Genomic DNA, 27,464 nt, shown 5'->3' with positions numbered 1-27,464 from the left:
TCCTCTGAACTCCCCAGGAGAGTTGACACAGCACCCTTGCCTAGATCCCTGTCTGCAAACCAAACGTTCCAGCCACTGGTCTGCAAAGCTGCCTGTTTCTTGAACACCTCAAAGGAATGTGGGTTTGAATTGAGATCACCTTCTTGGCCAGCTTTGGAGCCTGGGAAAAAAGATCTGCCTTTGGAAAAAGCTTTAGCTGGTTTTGTGGTTTGTTACTTGCAAGGCCGGTTAATGGTTGGGCTGAGCTTGGAGGTTGTATTCCCCATAGGAGGGCTCGAGCTGGGAGAACTAGCCCCGCTCTCCGGTGTGTGTTTGTGGTTTTAACTGGGCTCCCCGCTGCCCCCTTCCACCCCCCAGCCCACCCACCACAGCAGAGTGTATCTCTCTGTCTCTCTGACTGATTGGCCAGGGACTGGGAGGGAGCTGGTGGTGTTCCTGCCAGCAGCTGTGACTGGACAGTGCGGTTGCCTTTTATTTACTGCCACCCACTCTCATTCTTCCCCTGCCTGAGAGAGAAAGGAACACTGTTTTAGTTTTGTGTTGCTGTCCCAGTAGCTCATGACTGGGTACATAAGAGTTAAGTGAAGAAGCTGGAGTAGAGGCAGAAGGGGGGCGTGAGGTAGAATTTGTTGGACAATCTGGTTTCCTTTCTCTAACTATAGGGAAGGTACTTAGAGAATCAGTCTCTTTCTTTGTACACACACACACACACACACACACACACACCCCTTAGCTTTCTCTGACTTGTAACATCAGGGAGTGTGAAGGGCAGGAGTTCCATGTGGGCTGTAGCCATGAACTTGTGTTTATTGGATATGAGTTCTCAGCGTGGTACTCATAAATGGCCTTCAGGACATTCACCACCCCCCAAAATTGTCTGCAAAATTATGTGTTCACATGTTTCTTGAGAGAGGGTTCATAGCTTTCATTAGATTCTCAAGGAAGGTCTCTTACTCCTGAGAGGAAAGAACCTCTGCTTTGGGATTTGAATCTTGGACTACCAGTAGGAAAAGCAATTGTTGACATCCACTGGGCTCCGACCACACACCAGGCACCGCTGAGCACTTTACGTGCATTACTTCCTTTGAGCCTCCAGACCCTGTGAGGAGAGTATTACGATTATCCTTTTCTTACTGATGAAGAGGTGGAGGCACCAAGAATAGCACATTAGTCTCAGAATGATGCAGTTTGCTGGAGCTGACACTTAACACAGATAATCTGATTCTCGAACCCTTAGCCAATCATGGTAGGGCCTCCATGCCAAGCCAGATAGCTTCATAATGACTCTGGGATGCAGCTGGCTTACTCCACTGCCTGAATTCTAGTATATGCTTCCACTGGCCCTCATTAGCACTGTTTTTAGCCACCTGGTTTCCACATCCCTGGAAGGGTGGGGGAAGAAGATTGTCTCTGGGAATTTGGATTTGTTTAATTTTGAATCTTAGTTCCGTGACCCAGCTGTCCTAAGTGTAAGCCCTGGAACCAGGAATATGTGGCCCTTGCCTCAGGGTTACCATGAGCATAAAATAAGATGATCACGTACCTGAAAGAACTTTGGAAGACATGAATGCTGTGGGCTTATGTGTCAGGATAACGACATCTATATTTTCCCACAGAGAGTGGGCAGCTTCAGACCTCAGAAGGATAGCACCCACCTGGTCCAAAGGATATGAGACCTGGGACTGTTTGTCTAAGCTGCCTGTGGTCAAAAGTACGTTCTGGACAGAAGAGGTGGTGATGTAACTGGGCTGTGTGTGTGTATTGAAAAATCCCTCTTTGCTCTTTCCTCATTTCGGGTTTGTCCTTTGAGTCAAGTCAAATATTTATCGAGCATTTCTGAGTACAAAAGTAGTGTATTAGAGACTTGTGAGGGATACAGAAGTAGAGCCCCTTTCCTTATGGAGTGTGCGGTCTCATCGAAGAGCAAGGACAGCATGAGAGTATACGAAGGGAGACATGTGGTAAGTTCAAGTGCAGGCCACAGTCGGTGCTGCCTGGAGGATTTCAGGAGAGGGGGGAACTCTGGGTTGAAGAATGAAGGCAGGCAGATCAGGCTGAAGGATTTGAACACTTTGGTTGGTGGAGCTCGGGGTGGTGGTGTCGGTTTGGGGGTGAACACCGAGCAGACTAGGGGGTCCAATCTCAAGGTCTGGGAGGGCCCAGAGTTACTGGGAGATTCTCCTTAGCATGAGGAAGCTGGATCTTTTGTGGATGTTCAGGATGGGTCAGAAAGGGGAGCCAGATGCCAGTCAAGTTCTTTGCTCAGTCTCTGAGCATATTGTTTCTGCAGCTCAAATGAAAATTAAATGTGTTATTGACAGGAATTTTCGAACAGTTGGGCGAGGCTGGGCAGACTACACACCTTGTTTTCCCTGTTGGACTTGCTGCATGGGGTTTGGATCAGAGTAGTGGGAAGATCACATGTTGTTACTTCTCTGTTTTTGGTAGCCCCTCGTCCCACATACGCAGCTGCCCCTTGACTGTACAGCGAACATAGGAAGTGCTTAGTACATACTTACTTTTTATTTGGTAGGTGGAACTGGGGAGAGCCAGTCTCTGTAAGAAAGTCTGATTTTAAGTAATAGTTTCCACTTTCTCAAGCACCAGCCTTTTCATTTGAGTTGCTAAAATCTTTCTCCTTTCCTTTCTGAGGGTGCCCTGTTGTAAAAGTGCTAATTACCAATATTTGACCACAGGGTAGCAGTTGTGAGGAGCCTGTATCATCCATAAATAGAATCATCGATACTTAAATAACTGAAAATAGGCTCTAAAGTTAAACACAAAAACCTGTTTATACCTTTATAAACAGCCCCACTATGCTCTTTCACTAATGTTTTTCTGCCTTTCCTGTCAGCCTACCAGGGGTGGATTGGGTCACACAGGGGCCCAGGTCAGTCCCAGTGTGGTGTCTGTTCCAGCCTTAGGTTCCTAAGAGAAAGACTCAATGGTTACAGCAGTGGGGATGGTCAGAGAATACTTCAGAGGGAGCCTGGCTCATGCCCTACAGGGGGGCAATTGCCTTTACTTGTTCCAAAATTGAGGTGAACCATTTCTAGGGGAAGAGGGATGGGTAGGCAGTCTAGAGTAGGATTGACAGCTTTTATTTTATACTTTCCAAGTGTCTATATTGTTTAGATGTTTTTCACCTAGGGCTTTTTATAACAATACAAAAAATTATATAATAATACAATAATAATAAATAAAAAGAATAATGTAAAAATTAAGTTATGGTACTACAAAGTTAAGTAAATAAATACAGGTGGAGAATAGAATGGATTAGAAGTCCCAGTTTGTTATGACAGTTCCACAAATATTTGCTAGCTTTATGACTGACTTTTCTCTGTTGTGGAGTCCAAGCAGAATGACACCCTTAACTCCAGGTTGCAGGTATTCGGTACGCGTATCACCTCAGATGGCAAACCGGATTGTGGATTCTGCAAGGAGCATCCTCAACAAGTTTATACCCGATATCTATATTTACACAGACCACATGAAAGGAGTCAACTCTGGGAGGTAAGTGTCTGTGCGTTTTTGGAGCCTAATTCCCTAGCCACCCTAGCCTTTGTCATACTCCTGGTCTGATTGAAGCTAAAGTTGCCAGCTCTGAGGTTGGGCAGCCAGAGGAAGAATGATTCAGTTTTTTTCTTTCCAACTTACCGCCATTGTTACCAACAGGCATCTTTTGGGCACCTATCGCATGGAAAGCGTCACAGTGCCCAGTGCTGGGTGATGAGGGGTTGAGATGCCAGCCTAGGGGAATTAAAGCCCAGCTATTAATAAACAGTGCCGCAAGCTTTAAATCCCATCGGTCCTCTGTTCCCACAAAAAATTAAAGTAAACAAGTTCTTCCATCCTGTGTAAATAGCAGTTTAGGGGAAAAAATCCTTTGTTGGTTTAAGTGCCAGTCAGCTTCTCTCTCCATCAAGGGGAAAAACACCCCTAGAGCCAAAGAAAGTTGTTATTGCAGATTTGAGTTTGGTTTAGTTAGAGCCTTTGCAGAAGACCTTACTTTAGAAAATAAAAAGTTAATGATGATCTGTGTAATGAAAATATCTGTTTTAGGCTTTGGTTGTATATTTAGAAACCAGCGAGTTAGGGAAGCAATTAAAACCTAATTTTTTATTATGAAAATGTTAAGTATACAGAAAAGTTGAAAGGGTAATACAACAAACACTTGTATATTCCTGCTACTTGTAGTTAACAATGAAAATTTTGCCAAATTTGCTTTCCTTGTGCGTGGATTTTCTTTGTTTTTGCCTGACCATTTCAATGTGAATGACAGTATCTTTACACATTGAATCTGAAGTTTTCAGGTTGTGTCTTCTAAAAATAAGAACATCAGAGACTGACTGTTGTGGGATAAAAAATCAGTTTTTTCCTAAGTTGTACTACAGCTCATCCTTTTTTTTTTTTTTTTCCATTTTTTTTAAGTTTATTTATTTATTTTTTTAATTAGTTTCTGCTTTATAACAAAGTGAATCAGTCATACATATACATCTGTTCCCACATCCCTTCCCTCATGCATCTCCCTCCCTCCCACCCTCCCCATCCCACCCCTCCAGACGGTCACAAAGCACCGAGCTGATCTCCCTGTGCTCTGCGGCTGCTTCCCACTATCTATCTACCTTACGTTTGGTAGTGTATATATGTCCATGCCGCTCTTTCACTTTGTCACAGCTTACCCTTCCCCCTCCCCATATCCTCAAGTCCATTCTCAAGTAGGTCTGTGTCTTTATTCCTGTTTCATAGCTCTTCTGTCTGAGCTTTCTTTAACTTCAGGAAAAGAAGGAAAAAGAGGGTAAAGGAGGGGTGAGTGTGTTATGGGATCTCAGACCTTCATGAGGCCCAAGGGAAAGATGAAGGTGACTTCAGAAATGCAGTGGTGGCTCATAATCCAGAGCAACAGTGGTGGTGATGTCAGAGGTTAGAGTTGGAAAAGGGTTTGTGTGCAGAGCTGGCCCTTTTTCTGGGAGTTGGAAAGGTCAGTGATGGTCCCAAACCTTTGGTGTATTGCTCAAATACCATCAGTGTTTTCCTCATTCATAATGTGGGAGTGATAATAACTGCATCGCTAGGTTACTGTAAAGATGAAAAGGTCACATATGTAAGCCACCAATGCAATGCCTGGCACATAGTAGGTGCTACAGAAATGGTAGCTGCTAATGCCATTACTTCCTTTCTCTTCTCTTCTTGGCCACAGGCCTAGAACTATGTGTCAGCTGTTTTCTGGGGAGAGGGGATTACGAGGGATGGGGGAGGATAGGTAGCAGTAGCGGCTGTCTGAATGACCTGACTCGATAGTGCCTTGTCGTCCGGCCTCTCACTCTACAAAGAAGCAGAGCAGACCTGAAGGCCATGCTGCCTCCAGCTAGAGTGTGGCTTTTTATAATGCCATTGACTCAGCGGACTCTAGTGCTGGTCAAGGCCCATACTTGCTAATAATGAGAGGAAGCTCACACGTGGATGGAGATGTGGGCACAGTGTAGCCTTGTGGGTTATCAACTCCAAGCTCCACTTTAAAATTTACCTCTAAAACCAATGCATGATGTTAAGTTTGTGTTCCATTTTCTAAATCTCAAGCTACAGTTGACAAACGGTGATCTTCCTTCTCCATTATGAAATTATAAAGTCGCGGGTAGGTATTTTCCTCTTCTAATTCAGTGAAATATCCACGTAAGTTAGGCTTATTGAAGTCTGGGAGTGAGAGTTATGTGTGGCCATGGCCTGGAACCTTGGTGGCCAGCAATTTTTGGTGGGCTGTGTCAGCTCTTTGTCCAGTGTACATTTGTCCAATGTGGTCCCATTTTGATTCTCACAGTCATGACTTTTTGAAAAATCTAGTCCCTCACCAGTTGGAAAGCTTTGGAGGCTGTCATTTGCAAACTGTACCGGTGTGCATCTTCAATGAGATCACTTGGTGATCAACTACATTGTTAACATGACTTGAAATAGGCCTGATAATACACATACCCCAAATTGGGGGGGGGGATTGGCGTAGAGTACATAGAGCTTAATATGTTATTGTGTTGTTTTCTGTAAAACAAATACAATATCAAATGGAATGGTCTTGATTAAATATGAAGTTCATTGCAATAAGTACACACGCCTCAAAAATTTCACATGGATGGAAAAGTTTAGAAGTTTTTAGGAAATGCATGTAAGTGGGTTAGAGCAGTGATGGTGGCTTATCTCCTGGTGCTTCCTCCCTGCATTTTCTCCTCTTCATTTTGGCATGCCACTGCCTCTACCCACTGCCTCTACTGGTGAGCTGGGTGCCCAATCCCTCCTCCTGGTCAAGTGACTCATCGGCAACTTGAGATTGAGCTTTAAATGTCCCATGATGATGCTGGGTGGTACGGTGTTAGATTGTTAAGGGTGACTCAGAGTGCCCTGGAACCGGCATTCTCACTGCACCCTCTTCCCTTGGCAGGTGTTATTAATCCTTGGCTACATAGACAATCACTTTTTTTAAAAAGAAATTAAGGACTGACCAGTATAGTTCCTCCCTATTGTGAGCTCATATATAGTACATTTGAAACATAAATTTTACGCGTAGTTTTTCTGAAACAAATATTTTGGCTGGTTTAGTGCTAGATGCGTACATAGAAAGTGCTTCATGAATATGTATGTTGGATTGTGTTAAAGGAGGCTTTATTAAAGCTGTATTGTGCTTGCATGTGGAGTGTACTGCTGGGAAGTAGGTACAGTCGACCCTGGAACAACGCTAGGGTTAGGCGTGCTGACCTGCCCCCGCAGTCAGGGGCCTGCGTGGGACTTACCGCCGTTGACCCTCCATATCCTCCATTCCTCCACATCCTCGGATTCAACCAACTTAGGATCATGCAGTACTGTAGTACGTATTTAGTGAAAAAAGTCTATAAGTGGACCTGTGCCATTCAAACCCGTGTTGTTCAAGGGTCAACTGTGTGTGTTTAAGAGGCACTGGGCAAGGTAGACGTGAGGTGTCAAATCCGGAAATTTTGTGGAGAGATGCTTGTTTTTATTGTTTGTGGACTGATTTTGTTTTGCATCAAACTGGTTGTCACTAAGCCTCGTGAGAGCAGGGACTCCTGTGCTTACCATGGCGCCCCAGTTCCCGGGTCTGTGGAAGCTTTCCCCCAAATGTTTGTTGGATGTACACGTACATGAGACATTTGTGGTCCTGGACAGGAAGGGTGTTAGGGTCTGGCTGTTGGTGGTTGAAACACACAGGCGAGAACATGGTGCTGGCTTGTTGGTTATATTAAGTGAATTCTGAGTTAGAGATGTCCCTTGGGGACAAAATCATAAAGGTGGGCCTTCTCTAGGCCCTTTCTCCTCGTGTGGTATTTCTCATCACGGGGGAACAGCCTGCTGTCTCTCAAGGAGAGCTGTAATCAGATGGTCTCCAGGCTGCTTGTACTTCTGGGCTGGTTGTGACAGGGCTGAGCGAGTGCCGTGGTGGAGAACTTGCATGGGCTTTGGAGTCTGAAAGATCTGTGTTTGAAGCGCATCTCAGTCTCTTTCTAGCTGTATGCACTTGGTGCAGGTCGCTTGATTTGTCCATTTCCTCAGTTGTAAGGTGGGGATGGTATATTTACTCTGCAGAATAGTGTCAAGCCCCTACCTCAGAAACTAGAGGCTCTATATGTTGATTGTTACAAACTCTCACAGCAGGATCTTTTACAATGTAGTGAGTGGGGAAAGGTAAGGGAGAGCTAGGGGAAGGGAGGGCTGAAAAGAAAAGCAATGCAAATTTGCATCACCTTTGGTTCTGTCACGTGTGTGCCCTCACTGCGTCATGTATATGTCCATTGTGAGCCGGGAGGGACTCTAATAAGACCTGATGTGACCAGACAGAATGCCATCAAAAAGATGTTTGTCTTCTCTTTTTACTGGTGAATGTGAACCCCACTTCGTATGCTACTCAGTTTCTGTGCCTTTGAATCCCCAGGTCTCCGGGCTTTGGACTGTGGCTGGTTGCTGAGACCACCAACGGCACCTTCCTCAGCGCTGAACTTGTCTCCAACCACCGGGGCCAGGGGGCAGCAGTGCTTCCCGAGGACCTCGGCAGGAACTGTGCCAAGCTGCTGCTCGAAGAAATCCATAGGGTATGTCCTCCGCTTCTGCAGGTCCGGGAGAGGAGCCATCAGGAAGCAGTTCTTTCTCTGTCATTTTTATTCATTAGCAACTTTCTTCCTCTTTTAAGGGCTTCAGTCAAGGAGTTAGCCTCTTCCTACCCTTTAGACAGTTTAGCGTTAACTAGCTTAATGGATTAGCTAAACTAGTCAGTGAGCAGAGGCCCAGCCCCACTGGTTTGTTACATATGGCAGGTAAGTTTTTTTTTTTAATATAAATTTATTTATTTATTTATTTTAAATGTTTGGCTGCTTTGGGTCTTTGTTGCTGCACGCGGGCTTTCTCTAGTTGCGACGAGCGGGGGCTGCTCTTTGTTGCCGTGCCCAGGCTTCTCATTGCAGTGGCTTCTCTTGTTGTGGAGCACAGGCTCTAGTGCATGGGCTTCAGTAGTTGTGGCACGTGGGCTCAGTAGTTGTGGCTCGTGGACGCCAGAGCGCAGGCTCAGTAGTTGTGGCGCACAGGCTTAGTTGCTCCACGGCATGTGGGATCTTCCTGGACCAGGGATTGAACCCGTGTCCCCTGCATTGGCAGGCGGATTCTTAACCACTGCACCACCAGGGAAGTCCTGGCGGGTAAGTTTTAATGATCGGGAGGGCAGAGAACTGGAACAGAGTCATACAGGGGAGAGAAGGTGAAAAATGAAGCAGGTTAGGCAGTGACTGGCCAATTGAAGAGCACACACCCCCCGGAACAAAGCAGGGACCTTCTCTCAGCCCCCTGTTGTTGCCATAGGGGGATGGGGGCTCATTCTTTTCAGATTTTTCAAGAGAAGCTGGAAACCTGGATTTGCGTGACAGTTAATTCAGATAGAAAACAGTGTCAACAGGCTCGATTTTGTAGGGTGCTTGGGAGCACATAGAAGAGTGTCTAGGGAAGGCCAGCCTGTGTCAGAGCACAGTAGGGGCTTGGGAAGAGGAGACAAAGAAAAGGTGACATGATGCTGAAGACAAGACTGCACTGATTACCATTTTGCTTCTGCTGCCCTACTGGTGGGACATGGCGTAGACCAGTCTGGCCAAGCCTGTCCCCTCAGTTGCCACAGTCCTTTTTCTCTGTTGATCCATAAGAGCAACATGCACATATGTACACACACACTTTACTCTGTTTCTCAGGGACAGCTGAGGCGTGACCCAAAATAAGCAAGGAGGAAATTGGAAGAGAAGGAAAGATGATGGCAGGAGAAATAAGATAAGCTGCCTGAAAATTCATTCTTTAAGATACTGTATACTTGGTTAGAGGAGAGTCACAAACCTGTCTCCAAGATTTCTGTTAGTCTGCACCTCAGGAAGGTGAAAGCTTTTCCTTGACATGCAGAATCCAGGACAGGCTCCAGGGATGATCAGTCCTCTGCTGTGGATGCACACTGGGGCCCACATTCTTAAACTGAGCACTAGCAAGAACTATACACTCATCTCTTGGTGTCCACAGGTGATTGGTACCAGGACCCCTCCTCCCCGCAGTGGATACCAAAATCCGTGGATGCTCAAGTCTGTGTTTCATTACTCCCCGCCCCCCCCCCCCCGGCCCAGTATCCACAGGTTCTGTATCCACTGATTCAGTCATCTGAAATTGAAAATCAATCTGTGGTTGGTTGAACCTGTGGATGTGGATGGCCGACTCTATTCTGGATGATTCGCTATTGGATGGTGTAGAGTGTTTGTAAATTGTCTTTTTTCTCCAGCTGAAGAGCTGAAGAGCCTCTCATCTCTGTACTATCTGTATTTATTCTCAGTTATTAGACATCTCTGTGGTTCTTTCCTGAAGTCTTCTAGGAAGTTTTGCTCTGTTTAAAGTCACAAAAATCACACGTGAGCCCAGTGAAATAAAATCAGTAAGGTTGGTACAGTGGTGATTTTGTTCTTTAATTCTTCCTTTTGCCACTGTAATTTATTAATCAGTGTGGCAAGGTGATGCCTGGGTCATGGGTATTGATCCCTGCACAGGCCTCACTAAGGAAAACAGCTTATTGCCACAGTCTACTCCCCTGGTCAAAGTCAGCGTTTTTGAAAATATCTCATTGGTCACAAGGTGGAACAAGTAGGAGTGAACAGTTTCAAAGTTCATTAAAATTTCCAGCTTATTTAATGTCTATCTAATTAAATGGAAGACAAAGAACCTATAACTGTGTCCTCAGTAGAGGGACCCCATTCCCTCTACTCACCATTCAGCTAGGAAATAGTGGAGGAAGGAAATAGTCTATCACAAGAAATCCCTCTGAGCGAGGAAATATCTTCTCATAATTCTTGAACAGTCAAGATCTGGCCTCAGCTTTTTCAATGCAAAGTCTTTCCAATGTTTGATGCTAAATTTAGTGATTTTTGAAAGATGGATAGTAACTAAAATTTGGGAGTAAATGGAGTAAATGACCAAGAGGTTGCCCTGCCAGTTACTCAGTTCAGGAAGTTTGTCATCTAGATACTTGTGAAGAAAGACTGCTGGAGACACGTGGGTCCCTCAGCCGCTATTGACTCGTGCAGGTTTCCCTGCCTTGGTCCTGGGGTGGCTGGCAGGCCTTCCCTCTGACTGTGGGGACACATCCCTCTCTTTCCAGTGGACTTGCGGGATTTGGATGTATCCCATTACAGGATAGCCCAGTGGGAGCCCCCGGACACAGCTGGAATATGGGTTTTTTTTTTTTGCAGTACGCGGGCCTCTCACTGTCATGGCCTCTCCCCTTGCGGAGCACAGGCTCCGGATGCGCAGGCTCAGTGGCCATGGCTCACGGGCCCAGCTGCTCCGCGGCATGTGGGATCTTCCCGGACCGGGGCACAAACCCGTGTCCCCTGCATCGGCAGGCAGACTCTCAACCACTGTGCCACCAGGGAAGCCCTGGAATATGGGTTTTGTATCTCTGTAAATGGCAGAGTAAAAGCCTCAGGGTGAAAGCACAGTCCACCAGTCCCCAAGAGCGAAAACATGCAATGTGGATTAGGTTATTTTATTTTACTTTTTCTTTACTCTAGTTAAGTTCTGCTTTAAACCATTCAGTAGTGACTGGACTAAGTTTTTTGTTTTAAGTCATTAAGAAAACTTCTTTTGTGTGTGTCTATGATCTTTATTTGCTAAAAGGATGAAAATGCATGCAGTTTTTATGATAATTCTTTGTAAGTTTGTGATGTGACATGGTTTAAATAAATAATAAAAATCCATCCCCTTTGGTACCGTTCATTTTTGCCAAAGCTTTAATCCTCTGATCTAATTCCTCTTGTTCCATTTCTGTCTCATCAGTTACCAAGCCCTCTTGATTCTGTCCCAGGCTTTCTGGAACTGCCCTTCCCTATCCTTCTCTCTGCCCCCATCTACCACCCTCCTCCCTTCCATTCCCCCCTCCCCCAATATAGGTACTGGCTCTCCCTACTTGCAGAGGGGAAATCCTTTCCATACTCTCTCCAGCATCCTCTTCAGCCTAAATCTCCCCCTAAAGCTGCGATCTGATCTTGGTACTCCTGTGCTCGGAGACCTTCACCAGCTTCTCACTTCCCCAGGATAAAGTCAAAACCTGTGGCCCAGTTAGAAAAGCCCTACCTCAGTCTGCCTACTCCACCTTATCCCTGCAATTCCGCATACTTCTCCGCAGAGAGCCACTCTCAGGCTGGCCTCCTGGCTGGTCCTTGCCGGCCCTGGGTTGTATTTCCCCCATCCTCCTGCTCTTCCTACCTCTCCAAACCCTGCTCATCGCTCCAGGGCCAGCTCAAGTCCCCACCTCCCCAAAGCCTCCCTCTGGTGCCAGGAGAGTGACAACCCCTCGCGCACCACCTTGGCAGTCCCGGTGCCCACAGCCCCTAGCTGCTGCATAACTTTGTCTTCACCTTCACTTGTTACTGGTTCCTGCTCATATTTCGTCTTGGTAATGAGATTGAATCTACTTTGCACAAGGCTTGTGTCCTGCTGTCCGGGCGGCCCCACCACTTCCTGTGTTGTATCCTGTACACAGACCCTAATATATTTACTGCAGTAAAACTAAAATCTTGGTTCAGTACGTAATAAAAATCAGTTGAGAATAGCAGAATAGCAACATAGCTCTAGGAAGTGGAGACTGAGGAGAACAGTTTAATTTTAGGCAGTCTTATGAAAAGGAGCAAGTTCTGTAAAACGGATAGTTTTGTTATATCTTCTCATATTAATATATTTTGTTATATATTCTTTTATTCTCCATGGGTCAGGTTTTCCGTTTAGATGGAAATACGTGTGCTGGAACTCCTCTCGTCCTAAAATTTGCTAAATGAGATAAATATTGTCCTTTATTAACTCAGGTAGATGAGGAAGAGCAGTAGATTTCATAAAGGCTGGCAGTAGGATCCACTTCTGATTTTCCTACTCCATTGTCCTCAATGAAGTCTCACAGCAGAGAATGAGTGTACCTGAGAATCGATTTATTCCCTACCCTACGTGCATTAAAAAAGGAGAGAGGTGTACCCACATAAGCAGCAGTGGTGACCACTTATCCCATTCCAAGTCTGGGAGAGTCTAGCCTTGAACAGTGATGTGCCATGGTTAGAAACTGGATTTCTTGTTGTGAAATATGCAAAATATGTAGACATTCAAGGTCATTCTGCTTTCAGTATGTACAGTGTAAATTTAAATTGTTTTAAATAAAGTTATCCCAGAGAGGATGATCTGAAATAAAGACAGTCTTTAAGGCATAAATGGAAGCAGCAGTAATACATGCATCAAGCAGAAGCAAAATGGTTGAAGTGGTTGAAAAATTCGAGAATGAAAGAAGAAAGGCAACCAAAGCAGTTGTACTTCAGGAGAAAGTTTTTGAAGAGAATTTTGTCCTGCTTATTGATTTGGAAGAACAGGGAAAATGGGGGGAAATAATGCATAAATAATAAGAATGGAGGGATCTGGTCTGAACAGTTCTCCAGTTCTAAGGCACACAGGAAGAGTTAAAGAGGGGAATCTAATGTGACGTGGCAGGCAGTTTCTGAATGTAATTGAATGTGTTGTAGGTAAGACCCTTGAAAGGGAAAGGTCCTCTCATGTCAGATTAGCTGTGGTGTTCTATGACAGATTAAATAAGTAGAAATGTCATTCACTTAACCCTTGGTAATTAACTATGCATTGCCTATAAATGATTATGCTTTTTTGCTTTTATGTCCTGCTATGGCTTTAATTACGAAGGGAAAGTTTCATTTTTCACTAGATATACCTTGGTAAACTTAAATGTCTGTTCACTCTGATAGTCTCAGCTCTTACAATTGTTTTGATTAACCGTTAGTTTAACGCCCTACAGTTACTTGATATGAGGATAACTCTTTAAAAGACACTTATTCTGTTTTATTATTGCTTGAACTTTGCCATCTGCTCTTCTGTGGTTCTGATACTCTGGGCATCTGTGTCTGTTTTTTTTTTCCCTCTGTTTTGTTGGTTTTCCATTATCTGGTTTGGTACAATGATTAATCCTTAAAGTGTTTGTGTTTACAGGGTGGATGTGTGGACTCGACCAACCAAAGCCTGGCTTTGTTACTCATGACCCTTGGACAGCAGGACGTTTCCAAAGTCCTTCTCGGACCGCTCTCTCCCTACACGTGAGTTGTTTTCTTTCAGCCTCCTTGTGCTGTCCAGTTTAATCCTCCAGTAGAACAAAATGATGAGCACTATCCTGTTCCCACCTGATTATGCTGATCCTTAAATGAGCTGGAGGTTGTCGCTTTCATCTGGTGTTTAACAAGGATTTTGCTTTCCTTTCTTTCCTGCAGTTTCTTCCTTCCCATCTGTCATTTCTGTGTCATTAAAACTGCGTGATCTATACTAGACAGTTCTGTCTGTGCTTTAGATATTGTTTCCATTTTGGAGGTAAACCCCTGCTTCTGTTATAGCTTGGGTTTTATTGTTAGTTTTTAAAAATCCCTCTTTTTCCTAGCTTTAGCAAAAAGGACTGCCTTTTTGTCCAAGAGGCAAAGTTCATAGTAACACCACTGGACTAGGAAGGAAATGCAGAGGTGAGTTTGAGGCCATGAGTTGTTATCAGAAGTTGACCGTTGGGGTATTAAAGCAGGCCTTCTCCATAAAGGAGCAGATCCTCAGAAGACTTGAATTCTAAACAGCACAGTGAAAGAAGCCCTCCTGTTGATAGTCAGTGAGGTTGCTGTGAAACAGCCTGTTTGAGCACTGACGTCTCTGTACATGTGTCTATATACTTGAAGATCATTCTGTGGCCACCTGTGGGTGGGAAGCTGGCGGGGGGGAATGGGCCTTGGGTTCGAGGAAATATTCAGGTAGATATGAGACTGAACTGTCCTTTTTCGGTTATCATGGTACCGATGCTGTATATCTGAAAGGTACAGTACTGTGATAACTGAAGAATGGTGGTGCCATCACATTGAGAAAGGAGCGGGCACTGTAGAGGGGGCAGTGTACCATTGGACCCCGGAACTGGGAGTACAGAGACCAGGAGATTCTTTTGGAGGCTTTTTTTTTTTTTTTCTGTAAGTTGGTGGTGGAAGGCTTTTTGGAACAAGGAAATGGAAGAGAATACATTGTTAGCATTGCGGGAAGACTGAAAGCAGGAAACTGGTGAGGACCGCATTATCTCCCGATAACTTGTGTAAAGTATTTCACAGGACAGGAAACCTGAAATTGAGTAATCCTAAGTGGCATGCTGACATCAGGAATCAACATTGCCGAGAGAGACTTTGTAGTTAAGGCACTTGGAGAGGAGGTGAGGGCTGGGAGCACAGCACCTTAAGTGTAGAGGTTGGCTTCCCAGCGAGTTTGCTGGAAGTGGCTGACAGCCGTGTGGCCTTCACAGCGCCCTTCACCCTCTTAGCTGGTCTCGTGGCTGCTGCTTTCCCAGCCTTGGCTTCAGGGCAGCAGAAGGCCTGGCTGCTCACACAGCATGAGGCGGTGTCTAGAAATGTGTGTGGTCGTGGGGCATGGGGTTTGGCAGAACATTATGTGAAAAATGGAATGTATATTTTTATTTTTCCTTGACACTTTTTTTTTTTTTTTTTGCTTTTAGAGATTTTTTTTCAGTTTGGCTACAGGGCCTTGTATAATCTTTTTAAGTCAGCAAACTCTGTGGAGACCGTCAAGATGTGACTGGACATTCTTAAAAGTTCCTGTGTCCTTGACACACCCCCTCACCAAACATTAATTGCAGTGTCTTGTCTTCCAGAAACCTTGCCTAAAATTACACATCTCCTGGGAAAACAAAGTGGTCTGCTCTGAATGGAGCTTTACAGGAGTGGGACAAATTGCAAAATTTTGTGTTTTGAGCCCTGGGGCTGGGACTTGCAGGACAGTCTTCCTCTGGATTACCTCCCCACCCCCCCAACCCCCCCCCACCCCCCCGCCAAGGGCTTCCTGCAAGAGGAGCGGCCAGGGGCTTGGAAGGGGCAGCCTCCCTTCTTTCAGTAAGCTAGCACAAGGGAGGAGGAGGGAGTTTCTTTTTGAAAGCTGTATCTATTTGGGACCCTTCTTGCCTTTAATCATTGTGGAAAGCTCTAGAAGCCCAAAGAGATGAAGGGCAAAGGTGGGAAGAAACAGGCGTGCTCCAGGACAGGCAAAATTATCATCGTGCGTTTGCATCCAGTTAAGGGTGAAAAGGACAGAATCCACAGTCAGGATGATCATGGTGAGGGAATAGCTTATCCTAGTTGGATTCAAGAGCTTTGGAGACCATAATATCACACGTATATTTATGTGCAATTAAAATCATAAAAATCTGCTTGCTGTAACCTCAGATTTCTGAAGAAAACCAGAAGCAAGACCCTCCTTGGTTTAAAGAAATGTATTTTTTCTGGCAGTTTGCATGTTTTGATTTGTATAAATAGCCTTTTAAATGTCTATTTACAGAGCACTGGGATTAAGCAGGATAGTGTTTGCTAGCAGTGTTGCTTTCAAACCCTTTCTGGAAAATAAGGGTCTTTCTGTTTTTCCCCTTTCCTCTTCTCTCTGTTTTACTGCAGGACGTGGCTGGTAATGGTTTTCTGTGTTATTTGAGAAAGTAAGTCTATATGTGTGAAATTCTTTGGGAAGGCCAGAGAGGTTTTTTTTCAGTGGAATAAAATAGTATTGGATAACATGCTGGTATGTGGAGAATCTATTTCTTTTCAATTTACTGAGTTTTAGGTGGTTTACAATTAGTGATGGTGTTCTACTTTCCCCTCAAAAAACTTAATTTTACAGTTTAAGGATGATTTATACTTTATTTGAAAGTAGGAGTATATATCAACAAGCATCTTAATTAGCACTTTCAGAAATTGTTTATGATCAGAGACTGCAGTGACCGGAACTTTCTGCGTTCTGCCAGTGCGCAGGTATTGGAGTCCAGCCTATCTGGATTTCAGTTCTGGCTCTACCTTGCAGCACTGGGAGACCATGGACAAGGTCTTTGGCATCTCTGAGCCTCAGTTTCATCCACAGAGAAAAGGAATGGTCCTGAAGTCATGGGCTTGTGAAGGTGGAGCGAGGCTTAAATGAGGTCGGGCACTTAGCTCTCCCAGCAGTGCGGTGTGCCTGGCAGAGCTCCATCAGTGCTGGACGCACATGGACGTCCAGTCTCCTGTGAAGTTCACTTTGAACACCAGGAGGCCTGGTAAACTTCCTTTGGGTAACCTCAGGCCTGAAGTCGGCTGTAAATCGTCTGCTCAGCTATCTAAATCTGTATCCACTAATCTTTATTTTTCTTAAAGATTTTTAAATTATTTATTTATTTATTTATTATTTTTTAAAATTTCTGGCTGTGTTGGGTCTTCGTAGCTGCATGCGGGCTTTCTCTAGTTGCGGCGAGCGGGGGCTACTCTTTGTCGCAGCGCGTGGGCTTCTCATCGCGGTGGCTTCTCTTGTTGTGGAGCATGGGCTCTAGGCCCGCGGGCTTCATGGTTGTGGCACGTGGGCTTCAGTAGTTGTGGCTCGCAGGCTCTAGAGTGCAGGCTCAGTAGTTGTGGCGCACGGGCTTAGTTGCCCCACAGCATGTGGAATCTTCCCGGACCAGGGCTTGAACCTGTGTCCCCTGCATTGGCAGGCGGATTCTTAATCACTGCGCCACCAGGGAAGTCCCTGTATCCACTAATTTTTAAATTTATGACTAACTTCCTGCAGTTACATTACTAAACAAACTACATACATCTTATTTACTGTTCCTGAGAATTCTGTAAGTGGGTGTTTATTTAACAACACTTAACAGTGTTCGCTGTGGGCCAGATGTTGTTTTACGCACTTTACAAACACGAACTCTTTCAGGTTTCATGATAACCCCTCAAGGGTGGTAAAGTGATGAAGGCAGGTACACTCCATTTTACTGGTGAACGGATTGAGACACAAGGTGGTCAAGTCGTGTGCCCAGGGTCACACAGTCAGCAACTGGGGTTCGGACTCTGACGTCTCATCCAGAGTGCACGCCTCCCTGACCCACTGTGCTCTTTAGTAGAAGCTGGGGTTTCACACATGTTATTGGACTCCAGGCACCTCCCTGCCTGAGCCCAGGGTGCCCTGCTGTATCTTTTCAGAATCCTCATTTCAAATTGTCATAAAATGATCTCCTTCTGTCTTTCATTGGAAGTCTAATATAAACTACGTCACTTTGTTTTATTCTAGTTTTAATAAATGACCTCTTTTCACTTTTGTGACGTGCTGGGGAGCGAGAGCCCAGGGTCCTTGTCAAACATGGACTGATCGGGGTAGTTGGCTCACCCAGTGTGTAGCACAGTGACGTGAAGATCAATGAGATGCTGCTCTTTGGGTTCTGTTGCCCAACTCCTCTCTGGGAGCCAGCATAGCACACGCCACCTTACATCTGGGAAATGGTTTAAATGCTGCAAAGCCCAGTCTCCTTTATTATGCTCTTTGAGCCACAGGACATATTTGGCATATGGTAAAACAAGTGATATCCTTACTTTTCAGATGACAAAGAGGTCAGTCACCTGCTCATAGTGAGTTCTTGGCTGAACTTGGCCTGGTATCCATGTCTCCTGAGAGTGTAGCCAGCCTGGCTCTCTGTTTCCTGCTGCCTTTATAACGGAGTTTAATAACTTCATTCCTGGAGCAGAGGTCAGCTGGTCTTTGGGAAAACAGCTCTTCGGCAGAAAAAGTACCACCGATATATTTAAAAGATGCCGTGTAGTAACTACAGGGGGCCCTGTTGAGCAGATTCTCTTCCCACCCCCCGATCTTCCATCCCCTCAATTTGCAGAGCAACTACTTAGATCTGAGAAGTAGGTGACCCCAGTGTCCAGGTGGCTTGGTGGAGCAGGAGGCGGGGCCCTCTATCATGGTTTGTTGTTGTAGAGCCGCCAGAGAGAGCGCGTCGTGATCCCCGTCACCACCATGCTCTAGCAGGCTTCAGAGGGGGACCTGGTATGAGGGGCTGTATTTTAAGGGGCAGGGCCAGGCCACCTGGCAAGTTCCAGGCAGTTGGGATCCAATGGGCAGATGACTGTGAGCCCAGTGGCCTTCACCTGTTGACCAACAATGGTGGGAACAACCCACTCTTGGAAAATACACAGGAAGAATTACCTCTGTGCTCCAGGATTCCCTGAAACCTGCTTGTCAGATGGACTGGAGGCGTTCATGAAAAGTAGGTTGTTGTTGGTTTTTTGTTTTTTCATTTTTTAAAACATACAAATCGCTTTGTTCTGGGAGAAGAAAGCTCACTAAGGATACTTCTCATAAGTCGGGAGTCCCAGCTGCCTAAAAGGGTTAGTCTGAAAACCTTCCAGTCACACTGTCGCGGGCATTATCTGTAGAGCAGAGCTGCCCTCGGTGTCCCGGGGGTGCCTCTTCGGCCTGGCTCTGTGGCCGGGGAGCTGTGTCTAGAAAGTGTGGGTCTACTGTATGGTGTCTGGAAGAGAAAGAAAGGGGAGCGGTGCCGCGTGGGGCTGTGGAAAAGGACGCGGACTGGCCCTGGACCTGACTTCGTTCAACTGCATATAGATGTGGGTGAGCTTATTCTGTTTGGTTTTCATTTTCTTAAGGGTACTGTTAGTATTTCATATCGCCTGAGGTTATTTCTCAGCTTCTGAGCGTGGTTGCTTTTCACTATCCTAGCCACAGGAGACTTAGGGAGAATGGGGCTGGCGGTGGAGGGCATCATGAAATGTACCTTAACTCAGTCCTTACACAGTCTTCCTCAGACAGGCTGAAGGGTTGGCAGAACATTATGTAAAAAGTGGAACTGACTTTGCTTTTTCTAATGATTCCAAAGGCTACAAATACCCCAAAGCTGCAACTATGCAGGCCTGCACACTCAAGCCTGTGTTTCTCCCCTCCTTCTCCAAGAGATCAGAGGCAGGCTGCGGCCTCTTAGGAATTCTGCCAGCTGGGGAGGGTGTCTGGTTTTTCCAGCACAGTTGAACGATTCAGGGTGAAGTATGAAGTAGGCTGGGGAGGCTCTGGAAGCAGAGCGTGCCTCGGGCCTGTGTTAGAACCGAGGCAGCAGCGAGAGAGAGCAGGCTGTTTCTTCCTTAGAATGCAGACAGGTGGGTGAGATGGCTGGCTTTTTCTGCGTTGCTGCCAGCCGGAAGCTATGCCCACAGATGTGGACTGTTTATCTATGGGATTTTTGGATGTGTTTGTTTTCTTTCTTTCCTAGGGCAGGATTAGGGAGGTTGTGAGGCTGGGACAGAGCAAAAACCTGAAAATTTCAAGTGGTTAGTAAAATGGGAAAGCCAGCAGGGGAAGAATTGACTTCCCTTAATTGCAAAGAATGTTGAAGTCATTTCTCAAAAGTATCCCTGGGGCTTCCCTGGTGGCGCAGTGGTTGAGAGTCCGCCTGCCGATGCAGGGGACACGGGTTTGTGCTCCGGTCCGGGAAGATCCCACATGCCACGGAGCGGCTAGGCCCGTGAGCCATAGCCAGTGAGCCTGCATGTCCGGAGCCTGTGCTCCGCAACGGGAGAGGCCACAACGATGAGAGGCCCGCGTACCACAAAAAAAAAAAAAAAAAAAAAGTATCCCTAAACCCTAACCTCCACATTCTGTTGGGTGCCCCATTCCTGAGTGCCTTATATATAGTGCCTAGCAGGTGTAATGGGTTAAGGTCATTGCCCTGGAGGTGCTTATATAATTTACCAAGAGCGGGGCGAGGACAATTGTGAGACACTTACACGTGAGCATTTCATTAGACTCCATAAGCAGAGCCAAGAATGCTATGGAAACCCAGAGGGGTTACTGGCTAGAGAAGGCTTTGTAGAATAGGTGGCAAATTGGACATTATTTTAAAGATGGAGATGAAGTAACACAATCCAAGGTGGAAGAGAGAGCAAAGAAGTGAGGGATTTTTCTGTGAGCATGCAGCCATCACCGGGACTCCTACTGTCCAGGTTAGTTACTGTTCCATCTCTTAGCCCATCTCGCGCAGACAGGATGTGGAATTCTTCAGACCTTCTTTTCCCCTTTTTGCCTTTTCCTCCTTTGACTAGATTAACTAGGATAAAGGGACAGGAGAGGGTGGAAAATGCGTTGCAGTAGGCTTTATAGTTAGTTTGGTATATACTGTGTGAGGACGGGAGCCATGTATCAGTTCTTTTTTTTTTTTTTTTTTTTTTTTTTTTCTTTTTGCGGTATGCGGGCCTCTCACTCTTGTGGCCTCTCCCGTTGCGGAGCACAGGCTCCGGATGCGCAGGCCCAGCGGCCATGGCTCACGGGCCCAGCCGCTCCGCGGCATATGGGATCCTCCCAGACCGGGGCACGAACCCGTATCCCCTGCATCGGCAGGCGGACTCTCAACCACTGCGCCACCAGGGAGGCCCCTTTTTTTTTTTTTAACTTCACAAATAAGTTATTTTAAGCAACTTTATTGAGATATAATTCACATACCACACAGTTTACCTATTTAAAGTGTACAATTCAGTGGGTTTTTAGTATATTCACAAGATAGTGTAAATGTAACCACAGTCTAATTTTAGAACATATCCACCACCCCGGAAAGAAACCCTTTTGCCCATTCACAGTTGTTCCTGATTCCTCTCACTCCCCCCAGCCCTAGGCAACCCCTAATCTGCTTTCTGTCGCTATAATAGATTTGCCTGTTCTGTCCAATTCATATAGACTCAAACAATATGTGGTTCTTTGTGACTGGCTTGTTTCACTTAGCAGAATGTTTTCAGGGTCCATCCATATTGTAGCATGTATTAGTACTTAATTCCTTTTTATGGCTGAATAATATTCCATTGTACAGATAAACCGTCTTTTGTTTATCCATTCATCAAGTGATGGCCATTTGAGTTGTTTGTACTTTTTGACTATTATGAATAGTGCTCTTATGAACATTTGTGTACAAGTTTTTGTGTGGATGTATGTTTTCATTTTTCTTGTGTGTATACCTTAGGGTGGAATTGCTGGATCATATGGTAACTAACTCCTTGTTTAACATTTTGAGGAATTGCCAGACTGTTTTCCACAGTGGTGGTACCATTTTACATTTCTACCAGCAGTGTTTGAGGGTTCCAATTTCTCCACATCCTTACCCACACTTTTGTTATTATCTTTTTTTTTTGATTGTAGCCTTTCTGTTGGTTTTGATTTGTGTTTCCCTAGTAACTAATGATGTTGAGTATCTTTTCATGTGGTTATTGCTATGTGCATATCTTCTTTAGAGAAATGTCTATTCAGATCCTTTGCTCATTTTAAAATTAGGTTATTTGGTTTTTTATTATTGAGTTGTATGCGTTCTTTATATGTTCCAGATACCAGACCCTTATTAGATAAATGATTTGCAAGTATTTTCTACCATTCTGGGAGTTATCTTTCCACTTTCTTGATAGTGTCCAGAAAAGATTTTAATTTTGATGAAGTTCAGTTAATCCATTTTTTCTTTTATCACTCTGCTTTTGATGCTGTATCTAAGAAATCATTGCTTAACCCAAGATCATGAAGATTTACTCCTGTGTTTTCTTCTGTGAGTTTCATAGCTTTAGCTCTTCCATGTAGGTCTTTGATCCGTTTTGAGTTAATTTTTGTGTGTGGTGTGAGGAAAGGGTCCAGCTTCATTCTTTTGCGTGTGAAGCACCATTTGTTGAGATTATTCTTTCCTCTTTGAATTATCTTGGCACCTTTTTGAAAATCCGTTGACCACGAGTGTGTGGGCTTATTTCTTGACTCTCAATTCTGTTCCATTGATCTGCATGTCAGGATCAGTATTTTGAAAGCTCCTCGGGTGATTCCATGTACATTCTGGGTGAGAACTGTTTGGATGGTTTGATTGGGAGGCAGCACAACACAGGTTGCTGAACTACTTCATTAAAGACGTGCAGATCATCTGTTCTTAACTAAACCAGTGTTTTGCAAACTGGGCTGGTAAGAATCAACAGGGAGGATTCTGGCCCCTGTGCCCTGGGGAGACATGGCCTGTTAAGGGGTGAGGAGGGGACATGTGGCCTGTGATTCTGGGCTCTTCCACATGGACACTTCCTCTCCAGCAGTTGCCAATTGATCGAAACCTTCAGGAATCTGCTTGTTAAATGAACTCTCCAGGTGAGTCCTATAGTCAGTCTAGCTAGGTTGATGCTGAATCTGCTAGGCCAGACCAGTACCATGGTCCTTCCACGGAATTGCTGTTCCCAAGGTACTCTTGGGGTGAAGCCATCGCTCTGTCTTAAGGGAGATGACAAGAAAGAGCCCCTTGAACCTCCTCTGCATGTTTACTGTGAGCACTTCCCTGGCCACCTTATTTAGTATTGCCTTCTGCCATATACACACAAATATTTTATACCTACGTTTCCTTCTCATCTGCCTTGTTTACTTTATTTAAATTTCTGACTATGGAGGAAGTATATATATATTTCAAGGATATAGATTGAAAGCTTCATGAGAGAAGGGATTTTTGGTTGACTCCAATATCTCCAGCATGAAGAACAGTGCCTGGCACATAGTAGGCACTCAATAAATATTTGTTGAATGAATGAAAGTGCTGTCGGGATTGAACAATGGAGAGAGAGACTTCTCTCTTTCAGCATCAGCAGCAGTCACCCTGCTTGGTTTTAATCTCATGATACTGTGACTCATTAAAGCACGTGTTTCTCTCTCTGCATGAGCCTCTTGAAGATTAATGCCATATTCACGTCCACTCTAATGCATGTGTAGGACTAACCTCTAACCTTTTTCTTTATTTAATTTGTCTTATGTTGTGTGCATCTCTGCAAGCTGTTTAAAATCATCTTTGGAATCTGGCAGGCTGTAAATAAATACTGCTTAATCAGCATTGATAGAAGTTCTTAATTTCAGTTATTCCTCCTGATCTGGGAAATTAAAAGCTTCAGTTCTAGGCTGGAGAAGAATTTTTTAAAAACCGAATTCCTCTTTCATTTCTCCCTCCCTTTTTTAAATTTTTATTTTTATTTTTTAGGATAGAATTTTTGCGGCATTTGAAGAGCTTTTTCCAGATTATGTTTAAAATTGAAACCAAGCCATGTGGTGAAGAACTCAAGGGAGGGGATAAAGTGCTGATGACATGTGTTGGCATTGGCTTCTCCAACCTCAGCAAGACCCTCAAGTGACACTGTCACAAGATGAAAGGCCCCAAGGCCTCTAGACACAGCAGAAGCTGCCAAGGAACCGAAGGGACCAAGTTCATCCAGGACAGGATGGCCTCTTATATTAAGGACTTTAAAAATTTTCCATTTAAAAACCATCAGCATGTCCGAATAAAAGATATCTCTCTATCTTGTGGTTTCCAGCCATTTCTCCAGGGCAGACATTCCTCAGGAGGCCTAGTCACGATGGGAGCTCCCTTGGTTTACCTGGATGAAGTGTGTGCCTTCAGGATACAGTCGTGCTGCTAGAACAACATCACAGCTGCATTTCAGCAGTGCTTCCTCAGCCCACATCCCCAGGCTTCTGCCATATGGCTGTTTTTCCAGACCTGTGGAGTTACTGTTCGTTCTGCAAGGACTGACCTCTCTGAACCTTGGTTTCTGTGTAGGGATTAAATGAGATAATATGGGTGGAAGCCCTTTATGAGTAGTGCAGCGTTATACAAATGTCAGAAATTGGTGTAGTAGACTATTTTATCCCTTGTCTTCTGAGTGGACTGCTATCTTGGAGACATACTGCTCCCCATCTGGTTCATTGTATGTGGATTTTGGGGAGGATGAGTGACTAGGGAGAGCAGGGATCTAACGAAAGTTATTGGATGTTTTCTATATCTCAGGTGTGCTATGTGTTTTCTCATTTTATTCCCACAATAGCCCAGTGATGTAGATTTTATTATCTCCACAAGAAAAATTTTAAAAAGGGTATTTTGTTCTTTTGAAATTGATAATGTAAAGATAGTAGATCTCCTGATTTAAAAGATCTAAGTGTAATAGTGTCAGAGTCTAGAATTTCACCCTACTTGCAAGCTAATAAGTTAGATTATTACTGTTTCGTGGATGCTAGCAGAAGAAATGGGTATCTCAGGTCAGAGATAAGGAACTTTATTACTCAGAGCACAGCAAGCAGCATGAGCTTCATGTTTGTATTCGTTTCTTTCTCCCCCAAGTCCCACACTGGTGATGTGTAGGGGCCGCAGGTAGATGCCATGCATGCCAGGGGTTTGCATTAGAGCCAAGGAACATGCACACTTGGGCACTCCACCTCTTACAGCAAGCCTGCTCTTTGTTCCAGATGGGGACATTACTTCACCCCTCAAGATTGCTTGCTATGAACACATGATGAGCAAGTGTCGTGGTAAAGGCCTCCCCAGCAAGAATGTGCAGGAACACTCAGGACCTGTGGTGATTTCGTCTGCAACTAATAGAGGCTACATGTGGTGTGTGTAAGGGGTCAGAATTGGTAGAAGGGGAAATATCTGATTCTTTCTATTAGGATTCCAAATGGTGTTTTCCACCTAGGGTGGGCCTTTGAAGTAAGGAAAGGTCTTTACCTCCCCAGTTCTCTTGCTACCCTTTTCTTTTTCAGTAAAAGGGGTCCAGAAGGAGTCTGTGCTCTCGTGTCTGGGGGTGTGGGAGGATGCGGAGGTGAAGGGCTAACACTGAAGGAGGTCAGGCCATTTTGAACTGTGGCTCTCTACTTACGGAGAGCTCTACGTAGTGTGTTAGATTTCTGTTGCTGCGTAACAAATTACTACAGACTTAGCAACTTAATACCATTTATCATCTCACAGTTCTGTAGGTCAGAGGTCTTGGTGGGTTTGCTTGGGTTCTCTGGCTAGGGCCTCAGAAGGCTGATGTCAAGGTGTTAGCCAGGCTGGGCTCTGGGCAAGAATATGCTTCCAGCCACGTTCAGGTTGTTGGCAGAATTCAGATGGTGGGACTGGGGTCCCTGTTTCTGGCTGTCAGCTGGGGACAATTCTCAGCTTTTAGAGCCTGCCTGCACTCCTTGCAACTTGGTTCCCTCCATCTTTAAGCCAACAACAATGCACTGAATCCTTCTGTGGCATTGAATCCTTCTCATGCTTGAATCTGACTTCTTGTGATAGCAGAGTAATCTCCTTATTTTAAGGTCATCTGATTACAGCAGTACCTAGATTAGTGTTTGCATAGCCAGGGCCCAGGACTCTTGGACATCTGAGAATTCTGCCTGCCACACATACTGCAGTTTTATTTACTGCTGCTGACGTTTGAATCCAGATCTGCCCATGCTCAGATACAGAACTAAGGGACCATGTGGCTTTGGCTGTGTCCTGCAGGGGCTTCCTGTCCCTTGGGACAAGCTCTGGAAATGGTACTGTTGGTCAGTTTAGGGTAGCATGTAGACTCCAGGCAGATCATTGCAAGCAGTAGAAGGGACGTGTGCCCCTCTCTGCTCTAAACAGGGAAGTGTCCCAGCCCTCATCTGGCACAGCTACTTCTAGAGTGGTAGTGGTGATGTTATTGCCAATAGGAGGACAAATTTAATATTTATTTAAACGGCCCACTGCCAGCCCCTTCTCAGGTGCCCAAGAGAAACAATTGCACTCTTTGGGCAGAAGTTGCTGGTACATCTTAGTGACATTCAGCTCCTTCATTCTCTGCCTTATTCTTAGCTTAGCTCCTGATTGGTTCAGCTACCCCTGGTGCAGTTTGATGGGAGATTCCAGCATTTTGGACTTGGCTTTCTATCTTGACCTGTCTACTCCTCTCTGCTGACAGAGACAGACCACTCTGAGTTCAGTGAGACTAGTGATTTTTTTTTTTTTAAGGCATATACATCTGTGATGTTTTGGGGCTCATGGCAGAATCACAGCGTTTGCCTTCCTGTCATGTACCCGGCCCTGCTTCTGTCTTTCACCGTCCTTCTGTGTGAACACCAGCCAGCCTCCCTCCATCATGATTATTTACCATCTTCATCAAGACAGTTGATAAGGGTAGGGGGAAGCTGAGGTATTGCAACATGACGTGCTGATGGGGAAAGAGCAGTAGGAGGCACTGCTGGTATCCAGATTGCCCTCAGAGGGCAGCTGAACCTCGTGGTTTGTTTGTTTGTCTTAATCTTTTCTGATAAAAAGTGGTGAAGGATATCACTGATTACAGACCCAACCAAAAAGCCCCCAAACTTAGGTTGCACCGTGGTGCCTGTCCCCACTGTCATGCTACAATAAAAGATCGTGAGGTGGCCATTCCGCTAGGTCTTTTGTGTTTGGAGGCTCCTAGGTGAGGCCAGTGCTGGCGGTTAGTTTCGTGGTGACCGAGTAGAAGTGTTGAGGGTGTTAAAGGTCAGGGAAGGAAGTAGCAGATTGGAGTAGAGGAGGCCTGGGGAAGTGGACAAAATTGAAGGTAGATGGAGAAAAGGAAATACCAGGAAACGAAGGGATTGCTGCAGTTTTAACCATGCCCAAGGTGGGGGCGGGATTCACCTGGGTGAGGTGAGGGCACCAAGGCGGGTGCAGAAGTGGATTTTTCCAGGGTATTGGTCACGGTGGGAGGATTAGAATGTGGTGTTCCACTGACTTTACCTCTTGGTGTTTTGCTGGAAACGTGTGGATGTGCCAGTGGGCAATTTTAGCCAGTCTGTGGTGAATGGGAAAGCAGCACTGCAGCCTGTGTGCCCAGCCTGGACCTCTGTTGTTCCTCACCTGACTCCAGAATAGGGGAGAAGTAACTTGCGCTTAGTCAGAGTTTCCATGTCTAGACCACCTGGCCTGTTCTTTAGAAGTGACTTAACAGTTAATAGGAATGTCAGTAGGCAAGCTGGGTCTTTCTGTACTCTAGCTGGCTAGGTCTAAGAAGCCATGTGAGGGACTTCCCTGGTGGTCCAGTGGCTAAGACTCCACACTCCCAATGCAGGGGGCCCGGGTTCGATCCCTGGTCAGGGAACAAGATCCCACATGCTGCAACTGAAGATCCCGCATGCCGCAAGTGAAGATCCTGCATGCCGCAACTAAGATCCAGCGCAGCCAAATAAATAAATAAGTAAATAAATAAACACTAAAAAAAAAAGAAGAAGCCATTTGAGTGGGACAATTTATCAGTGTTTGGCATCTT

The 27,464-nt window shown here is 45.2% G+C and overlaps 1 protein-coding gene across 1 annotated transcript in view; it reads left to right on the top strand.

The window, feature by feature from the left end:
* RCL1 (RNA terminal phosphate cyclase like 1) overlaps positions 1–23,723 on the top strand; it is a 56,828-nt gene extending 33,105 nt beyond the window's left edge. Inside the window, exons 6-9 of the mRNA XM_081237852.1 lie at positions 3,388–3,513; positions 7,934–8,090; positions 13,546–13,649; positions 23,408–23,723. Coding sequence (XP_081093978.1) covers positions 3,388–3,513; positions 7,934–8,090; positions 13,546–13,649; positions 23,408–23,558 — 538 coding nt within the window. The 3' untranslated portion in view covers positions 23,559–23,723. The remainder of the gene's footprint in view (positions 1–3,387; positions 3,514–7,933; positions 8,091–13,545; positions 13,650–23,407) is intronic.
* Positions 23,724–27,464: the final 3,741 nt, after the last annotated feature.

Source organism: Mesoplodon bidens (genome assembly GCF_964165515.1).
Source record: "Mesoplodon bidens genome assembly, chromosome: 6".
In the NCBI taxonomy this organism is placed as follows: domain Eukaryota; kingdom Metazoa; phylum Chordata; class Mammalia; order Artiodactyla; family Ziphiidae; genus Mesoplodon; species Mesoplodon bidens.
The sequence above is the reverse complement of the archived record's forward strand: the minus strand, read 5'-3'. Positions and strand labels throughout refer to the sequence as shown.